This window comes from Lampris incognitus, chromosome 6 (assembly GCF_029633865.1).
Source record: "Lampris incognitus isolate fLamInc1 chromosome 6, fLamInc1.hap2, whole genome shotgun sequence".
Lineage (NCBI taxonomy): Eukaryota > Metazoa > Chordata > Actinopteri > Lampriformes > Lampridae > Lampris > Lampris incognitus.
The window spans coordinates 5,163,150-5,173,238 of record NC_079216.1 but is presented as its reverse complement, the minus strand read 5'-3'; the positions used below and the strand labels follow the sequence as shown (position 1 = coordinate 5,173,238).

At 44.2% G+C, this 10,089-nt stretch overlaps 1 protein-coding gene across 1 annotated transcript in view; it reads right to left on the bottom strand.

The window, feature by feature from the left end:
- Positions 1-231: 231 nt before the first annotated feature.
- Positions 232-10,089, bottom strand: part of LOC130113955 (transcription intermediary factor 1-alpha-like) — a 44,183-nt gene continuing 34,325 nt past the window's right edge. The window contains exons 14-18 of the mRNA XM_056281667.1: positions 9,608-9,975; positions 5,632-5,767; positions 4,199-4,273; positions 1,987-2,139; positions 232-500 (exon numbers count right to left, since the gene is read on the bottom strand). Coding sequence (XP_056137642.1) covers positions 291-500; positions 1,987-2,139; positions 4,199-4,273; positions 5,632-5,767; positions 9,608-9,975 — 942 coding nt within the window. The 3' untranslated portion in view covers positions 232-290. The remainder of the gene's footprint in view (positions 501-1,986; positions 2,140-4,198; positions 4,274-5,631; positions 5,768-9,607; positions 9,976-10,089) is intronic.

Here is a 10,089-nt window from a genome sequence, read left to right as displayed (position 1 = left end):
AGGAAGTGTGGGAAAATACTGCCAGGTCAAGATGTGCCAAGCTGATACTCTTACCTCAAAAGACTGAGTGCTATTATATTATAAACAAAGTATTAGTTTAGAGGTGCGCACACTTATGCAACCAAGTTATTTTATAATTTTAATTTTTTTCTCCTAAACATTTTCTGATTGTTTTTCACCCCCCCCCCCATTGTTTTTACATCAACCTGCCATTTTAACAGGGGTATGTCGACTTTTTATATCCACTGTAAATGGTTAATGAGAGTTTAAGGCCCTCACACTGCTTCTTCTCATCTTGCAGGAGTGCTCAGTGCACTCTGGGAGTCGGAGTTCCTGTGCTGGCACAGTGCATGCTGGGAGGTTTTATCATCAGGATGGATGGCAGGATTAATGACCTCCATTTTGTCCTCTGGAAATGTCCAGTCTGGGTAGAAGATCCTCAGGTGCTCCTCAAACAGCTCCTCAAGCTTTCTGCCTGCTAAAGCCACCTTGGTGTCTGCCTGCCAAACAAACAAACACACAAACTGGAAATTCAGTGAAGACCACAGAACACCCATAAGTCCTTTTGTCAAGGGTACCACAGCAAAGGGCAATGATCACAGACGGACAGGTTATTTTGATTTTGGTATACTTTATAGATCCCCGTGGGGAGCTCTTCTCTGCATGTAACCCATCCTAGCTGTGTAGCTAGGAGCAGTGGGCAGCCGCCATGCAGCACCCGGTGACCGACTCCAGTTTGTCTTGCCATGCCTCGGTCAGGGGTACAGACAGGAGTGCTAACTATAACATGCATGTCTTTTTGATGGTGGGGGAAACCGGAGCACCCGGAGAAAACCCACCGCAGACATGGGGAGCACATGCAAACTCCACACAGAGGACGACCTGGGATGACCCCCAAGGTTGGACAACCCTGGGGTTCAAACCCAGGACCTTTTCGCTGTGAGGCGACTGCGCTAACCACTGCGCCACATGTGCCGCCAATCATGTGTCCTCTGGCGCTGGAATGTTTCCTTGGACACGGATCGAAAAAAGCTGAAAACTACCGATGAAGGCTGATTTCAGTGATCTTTTTAAGAAAAGGGGTTGGGTCTTCCTCTTGTTGAATGCAATGTCAAAAAAGCAGACCTTTCTGAAAAGTAGGTGGTCCAATCACTCCAGCTTTGAACACCGATCCAAGGAAGCTGTGCAGTCGATTTACAACCACAGCAGAATTGTGCGTTGGCGGCAGTGATCAGCAGATTTATTTGTCTCCAGGTATCAATTTCATAGGATGAGTCACATGACGCAGGTACCATGTGAGTGTCACGTACTATCGATTTCAGTCTGCAGTGTGAGATTTATGAATTCTTCTTTGCTGTCATTGTTTTTTAACTCATCTGTTGTGTTGCTTCTCAACTACGTAGCCTCCGTGCATCAGTCTACAAAGTGGTGATTTCTATTGTTTGTCCAGACCTGCCTTTCTGAAACTGCATTCAGTCACAAGGAGGCTGGACCCATCCATCCATCAATCCATCCATTATCCAAACCGCTTATCCTGCTCTCGGGTCACGGGGATGCTGAAGCCTATCCCAGCAGTCAGTGGGTGGCAGGCAGGGAGACACCCTGCACAGGCCGCCAGTCCATCACAGGGCCCACACATTCACACCAGGGGACAAGTTAGCATGGCCGATTCACCTGACCTACATGTCTTTGGACTTTGGGAGGGAACTGGACCACTCAGAGGAAACCCATGCAGTCACGGGGAGAACATGCAAACTCCGCAGGGAGGACGACCCGGGACGAGCCCCAAGGTTGGACTAACCCAGGGCTCGAACCCAGGATCTTCTTTCTGTGAGGCAACCACGCGAACCACTGCACCACCGTGTTGTCGAGGCCGGACCCAATCTCAGAAAAATATCAACGTGATTGACTTGCAGGATTGGTCCAGCCCCCAAGGCTTGACCAGAGGAGGATCATGGGTAAATAGCATTGTCTACTGCACTTTACCTCATTGAGCGTTGCACAGTTCCTGAAGATGAGGCGGACGTCAGATATGAACTCAGCTGGGCTTTGGTAGATTGTCTGCCCAGATTCAAGCTTTCTTTTCACAGTGGAGAAATCCATCCCATCCTTTACAACCTGGCTGTTGTCAGAGGACTGCTGCAGAAGAAAGATCACAATGCAATAACACAGTCAAAATCCTTTACTAAAACACCATGGAAACAATAATCCACAACATCAGATGTTTCACATCTCATAATATCTCGGTGATCAATGACGGCATTGTGCACAGTACCTTGTTGACAATTCTGTTTTTTTTTTCTTTTTAATGCTGTTAGGAAAAGTTAACCCTCCTTCCGCACCCCTACGCTCTGCACATATGAGTCACAAAATATACAGGCCGACTGTCAACTTGAAAGGCTCCAAAATCAAGATCGGGGTTGGATGTCGGGTTGAATGAAGTTCAGTGCTTTTTTTGGGGGGGGGGATTTTTCCCTTTTTCTACCCAATTCTCCTAAGCCAATTACTCTATTTTCTAAGCCATCCCGGTCGCTGCCCCACCCTCTCTATGATCCGGGGAGGGCTGCCGACTACCACATGCTTCCTCCGATGTGGAGTTTAGCCGCTTCTTTTCACCTGACAGGGAAGAGTTCACCAGGGGGACATAGCACATGGGAGGATCACGCTATTTCCCCTAGTTCCCCCTCCCCCCCCGGACAGGCACCCCGACTGACCAGAGGAGGCGCTAGTGCAGCGACCAGGACACATATCCACATCCGGCTTCCCACCCGCAGACACGGCCAATTGTGTCTGTAGGGGTGCCTGACCAAGCCGGAGGTAACACGAGGATTCAAACAGGCGATCCCCGTGTTGGTAGGCAACGGAATAGACCGCCAAGCCACCCGGACACCCAAAGTTCAGTGTTTAACTGAACAGTTTCGGTTTTACACAGCATGCTTGCTGGGTTACAGAATGTAAACCTGTCTGTTTCTGATGACATAGCATGGTAACAGCCAGCAGCACAACCTGGTGTATCAGGCTCATTGTGAACTACTTCCTGCACAGGATGGACCCAGATCAGCAGGCCATCGTGATATTCCAGTCTTGTGTGAAATGAAATGAAACCAGGCTAGTCGAGTGATTTCCATACCGTCACAGAGAGGTGAGTCAGTTCATCTGGACACAACGTTTATTGACTGAAACGTTTCATCACTCATCTAAGTGACTTCCACAGTGGGTCAGTTGAGACTGAAGAGGTCACTTAGATGATGATGAAACGTTTCTGTCAATAAACGTTGTGGCCAGATGAACTGATTCCCCTTTCTGTGACGGTGTGCAAATCACTCGACTAGCCTGGTTTCATTTCATTCCACACAAGACTGGAATATCATGATGAGCATGCACCAAGGTAAATTTCCACACCAGTCCACACTAGTGCAGTATGTTGCCTCTACACAGTAAAAACCTGAGTGTTAATTTGACTCTGAGAGTGTATAAATGGATCCTTTCGGGTCCAATTTGTACACTCTCAGAGTCAAATTAACACATAGGAAGTTAAATTAACACTCAGGATTTTACTGTGTAGTAGACCAGTAGCATCCATTCTATATGAAGCACTGTGACCCTGTTTATACTTGGTTTTAAAATGCGTTTTTTTGCGATCGGATCACAAGTGGACGGCGCTAAACACAAGTGTAAACGACCACCAAAACGTTTTGTGAACCAGTTATTTAAACCACTTGCCGACGTGGTCTGGGACGCATTTGACCACATATCTTTTGTAGTGTAAACGCCAATGTGTCCTGATGCATCCCCGACAAGGATGTAACAGGAAGTCTTCTACTTCTTCTTCTTCTTCTTCTTCTTCGGAGTAACGAAATCTGATCACAAGTGGTCAGAAGGACGCATGTGGAGACACTTGATAGACACAGGTGTAAACGGCGATGCGTCTCGCTGTCCACTTGTGATCCGATCTCCAAAAATGCATTTTAAAACCAGGTGTAAACAGGGTCTGTATGTCTTGGCCAGTTTTAACTGACCAACTAAGATGTCCATGTCTCTCTGTGCTAACGTACCTTTCATATTTGGTAAATAAAGTGACCGTATTACTGATTCTCAGGTTCTCGTCTTTATTCACAAATGTCCAAAAACATGCTCCACATTATTACAGTGTATTCAAAGTGACCTTATACAACAAGTGTGTGAACCTCAGACTCACCATGGAGGACAGAAGTCGGCAAAAGTCTGAGCCCATCTTGCTGCAAAACAGCCACAGCAGCAGCCGCTTGCACTTCTGTAGATTCAGGAGACGATATTTAACTTACTGTGTATCAGCGTCTATATATATATATATATATATATATATATACATATATATATATATATATATGTGTGTGTGTATATATATATATGTATGTATCAACACGGATACATGAAAAAGATTTCAAATCTGTTTTCCTGTATCCGTGTTGATATGCCGCTCCTCATTAGTCGAGCACTATATATTGAGTGCTCGACTAACGAGGAGCGGAATATCAATATGTTGATATATATATATCAGCGGGTCTCAGTCAGGTACCATCAGGACTGCTGGTTTTCTGTTTTTCCAGGTAGTTCATTACATTCGGCTGTTGTTCCAGTTCCTCAGTCTCCAATTGGGGACATTTTACACCTGGAACAACAGCCGAATGTAATGAACTACCTGGTAAAATAGAAAACCAGCAGTACTGATGGTACCAGAGGACCTGATTGAGAACCATTGGTCTAAATGAAATCAGCTCTTGTGAATAAAAACAATTAGCTGGACTTGTATTAGAGGCAGATTAAAGGAACGTTTAAATTTTGTACAACCTGGGTCTTATGTTCATAGTTTTGCCATCATACATATCAGTTATATTATTTTACTGGCTCTTTTTGGAGACGGGTCCACTGCTGGACTCAGCTTTACAACGCTGTCTTATGGGACACCTGAACAGGAGGGTCAGACATGTTTCGACAGGTCCAATTTAACCCAATTATCTAAACCAAGTATTTGGAAGTGAAAGTTAAAAGTTATGATGTGAGGGCGTCCGGGTAGCATAGCGGTCTATTCCGTTGCCTACCAACATGGGGTTCGAGTCCCTGTGTTACCCCCGGCTTGGTCGGGGGCCCTACAGACACAATTGGCCGTGTCTGCAGGTGGGAAGCCGGATGTGGGTATGTGTCCTGGTCGATGCACTAGCGCCTCTTCTGGTCGGTCAGGGGACCTGTTCGGGGGGGAGGGGGAACTGTGGGGAATAGCGTGATCCTCCCACGCGCTACATCCCCCTAGTGAAACTCCTCGCTGTCAGGTGAAAAGAAGCAGCTGGCGACTCCACATGTATTGGAGGAGGCATGTGGTAGTCTGCAGCCCTCCCCGGATCGGCAGAGGGGGTGAAGCAGCAACCGGGACGGCGTTGGTAGGCAACAAAATAGACCGGCATGTGACCCAGACTACCCTCTCTAATCCTGCCTAGTAACAAATGTCCCCGACCGGTTGCCAGTCAGGGCACAGACACATTCCCACGCCCATCTGGGATGGACTGGGAACCCCAGTTAACCTCCCAGCTTCCCCCATGTGTGACTGAACCTGAAGCGGTGGGGACTCCAGGCGGTGCAAAGCGGCGTACTGACCCACGTGTCTGCGGGGGACATTCCTCCCTCAAGGCCCGGCTCCTCCTTCACTGTTTTGGCTTCAGGTTTGTTTTCACAGTCGTCCTCGGTCGCAGGCTCCGACAGGTCCCGGCACAGACAGCAAAACCCCTCGCTGCTGCAGGCAGACACCACAGACCAAGTCAGGACTACAATAACAAGCAACAATATGAAATAACACACTGAAGCCTTGTCTAAAACGCTCCAGAATCACACACCTCTTCCAGAACTCTGACAAAACCTGTCGTTTCAAAACCCGCGACGGGGTCTCTAAAACTCAGGCTGGTTTTGAAATCTGCCCACCTCAGCACATCCGCCCAGTTTCCACTTCGTTTTTTATTCTAACATGTCCTGATTTTTATCCATGGACTTCCACTTCACGTAAGACAAGGCAAGTTTATTTGTATCACACTAACTCAAACTTTACATAATGCACAAAGACAATAAATATGAAATACAGAAAAAGATAAAAAATAAATTTAAAAAAATTAAAAGATGAAAACCCAACAAAATAAAAAGAAACGTAAAAATAAAAAAAGAAATTGAAAGATAAACAACAGACACTGCCTGAACCCCCCCCCCCAAAAAAGGAAACAATGCAATGAAATTCACAATCTGACAATTACATCTATTGTAAACAGGGGAAACTCACTGGAACAAAATGTGCAGAATAAAAATAAATATGCCTTAAATTCACATTGTGGGTCTGTGTAACAAAGTAGAAAGTCAAACAAAATGGCAGTCACAGAACACATGACAGTTTCTCCCACAATGCAAAGCACGTGTTGCTGCATGTCAATGCAGAAGTTGTGCTACAGTAATGATGTAATGCTAGCTAGAGGATAATCCACCACGCTGTGGTCTTCTACTGAACAATAAAGATCTTCTGCTGAACAATTCTGATCTTCTACTGAACAATACTGAGCTTCTGCTGAACAATAAAGATCTTCTACTGAACAATACTGATCTTCTGCTGAACAATAAAGATCTTCTACTGAACAATAAAATCTTCTACTGAACAATACTGATCTTCTACTGAACAATACTGATCTTCTACTGAACAATACTGATCTTCTACTGAACAATACTGATCTTCTACTGAACAATAAAGATCTTCTGCTAAACAATAAAGATCTACTGAACAATAAAATATTCTACCGAAAAATACTGATCTTCTGCTGAACAATAAAGATCTTCTACTGAACAATGCTGATCTTCTGCTGAACAATGCTGATCTTCTGCTGAACAATAAAGATCTTCTGCTGAACAATGCTGATCTTCTGCTGAACAATAAAGATCTTCTACTGAACAATAAAGATCTTTTGCTGAACAATAATGATCTTCTACTGAACAATACTTATCTTCTACTGAACAATGCTGATCTTCTACTGAACAATAAAGATCTTCTGCTGAACAATACTGATCTACTGAACAATAAAGATCTTCTACTGAGAAATAATGATCTTCTACTAAACAATAAAGATCTTCTACTGAACAATACTGATCTACTGAACAATAAAGATCTTCTACTGAACAATAATCATCTTCTACTGAACAATAAAGATCTTCTGCTGAACAATAAAGATCTTCTACTGAACAATAAAGATCTACTGAACAATAAAGATCTTCTACTGAACAATAACGATCTTCTGCTGAACAATAAAGATCTTCTACTGAACAATAAAGATCTTCTACTGAACAATACTGATCTACTGAACAATAAAGATCTTCTACTGAACAATAATCATCTTCTACTGAACAATAAAGATCTTCTGCTGAACAATAAAGATCTTCTACTGAACAATAAAGATCTACTGAACAATAAAGATCTTCTACTGAACAATAACGATCTTCTGCTGAACAATAAAGATCTTCTACTGAACAATAAAGATCTACTGAACAATAAAGATCTTCTACTGAACAATAAAGATCTTCTACTGAACAATACTGATCTACTGAACAATAAAGATCTTCTGCTGAACAATAAAGATCTTCTACTGAACAATGCTGATCTTCTGCTGAACAATGCTGATCTTCTACTGAACAATAAAGATCTTCTGCTAAGCAATAAAGATCTTCTACTGAACAATAAAATCTTCTACTGAACAATACTGATCTTCTGCTGAACAATAAAGATCTTCTACTGAACAATGCTGATCTTCTGCTGAACAATAAAGATCTTCTACTGAACAATAAAGATCTTCTACTGAACAATAAAGATCTTTTGCTGAACAATAATGATCTTCTACTGAACAATACTAATCTTCTACTGAACAATGCTGATCTTCTACTGAACAATAAAGATCTTCTGCTGAACAATAAAGATCTACTGAACAATAAAGATCTTCTACTGAACAACACTGATCTACTGAACTATAAAGATCTTCTACTGAACAATAATGATCTTCTACTGAACAATAAAGATCTTCTGCTGAACAATAAAGATCTTCTACTGAACAATACTGATCTACTGAACAATAAAGATCTTCTACTGAACAATACAGATCTTCTACTGAACAATAATTATCTTCTACTGAACAATAAAGATCTTCTACTGAACAATACTGATCTACTGAACAATAAAGATCTTCTACTGAACAATAACGATCTTCTACTGAACAATAAAGATCTTCTGCTGAACAATAAAGATCTTCTACTGAACAATAAAGATCTTCTACTGAACAATACTGATCTACTGAACAATAAAGATCTTCTGCTGAACAATAAAGATCTTCTACTGAACAATAAAGATCTTCTACTGAACAATAAAGATCTACTGAACAATAAAGATCTTCTACTGAACAATAATTATCTTCTACTGAACAATAAAGATCTTCAACTGAACAATACTGATCTACTGAACAATAAAGATCTTCTGCTGAACAATAATGATCTTCTGCTGAACAATAAAGATCTTCTACTGAACAATAAAGATCTTCTGCTAAACAACAAAGCTCTTCTACTGAACAATACTGATCTTCTACTGAACAATAAAGATCTTCTACTGAACAATACTGATCTACTGAACAATAAAGATCTTCTACTGAACAATAAAGATCTCCTAATGAACAATACTGATCTTTGCTAAGGTGAAGAACCTTCCAGCAGTGGATTATCCTGCTTATTACAGCACTTTACCCAATGAAAGTAAAAAAAAACTGGCAGAAAATGACAATTTAAAATGATCTTGACCAGAGTTCCTCCTGTCTATTTAGACGGGAGGAACAGACAGGAAGCACATGGAGGAGAGCGGTGATGAGGCCCCAGCTCAACAACAGTCTGCTATTCACAAAACATCAACCGCAGAATGCCGCCCTCTTTATTCCCCAATTGTATCCAACCCCAGTCTTCCGAGCCATCCTGCTTGCAGCTCCTCCTCCTCTGCCGATCCGGGGAGGGCTGCAGACTACCACATGCCTCCTCCCATACATGTGGAGTCGCCAGCTGCTTTTTTTCACCTGACAGTGAGGAGTTTCACCAGGGGGATGTAGCACGTGGGAGGATCACACTATTCCCCCCAGTTCACCCTCCCCCCAAACAGGCTCTCAGACTGACCAGAGGAGGCGCTAGTGCAGCGACCAAGACACATACCCACATCCAGCTTCCCACCCGCAGACACGGCCAATTGTGTCTGTAGGGGCTCCCGACCAAGCCGGAGGTAATACGGGGATTCGAACTGGCGATCCCTGTGTTGGTAGGCAACGGAACAGACCGCCATGCGACCTGGACATCCAACCGCAGAATGCTTTAACTGGCCAATCAGAACTGAGTATTCAACATAGTCGTGTAATAAATAAATAATAAGTGATCTGATCTGATCGACTGACTGGAAGGATTTAATGAACTCAGGGGTCACCAGAAACGGCTACGGGTCCACATCGTACATTTACTCCAGTTCAAACACGAGAACCCAAAACACACGGACAAGTTACGGGGCGTTCAGTCTGCAACAGGCGCTCATGTGACGGAGCTCCGGGCTTGCCTGGGAGACGTGGATAGCACCGGAATGTGGCACGTAAGGCGGAAAACTTTGGGACACTTATCACAGCGTTGCAGCTCGCCCCCGCTTTGACACACGGCACACCGGTCTTCACCGGAGTCCTCCGCCAGGGCTCGACACCACTCCGCTTGACGCGTCCCTGCCGAAGACGGGACATCGGCCTGACTTTGTTTCCCCGGGCTCGGCGGCGGTCGGGGGGGCCTGGGTTTGTCCTCCCCCATAGGAGGAGGCGGAGGCAACTGCTGCTGGGTCGCTGCAGCCGGGCCTGGAGGTTGGTGTTGGTCTCCCGTGCTGTCGGGGAGGCTGGCTCTCTGGTTGGACTGCACCTGATCCCCAAAGGAGACAAAGGCAAAGTCAAAAGATGCAGAACACACAAAGCTGAGTCAGCCATCGGTGCAGAGGGAGAGAAAAGTGGTTGGCCGTGACGCGGTAAGAAGGGC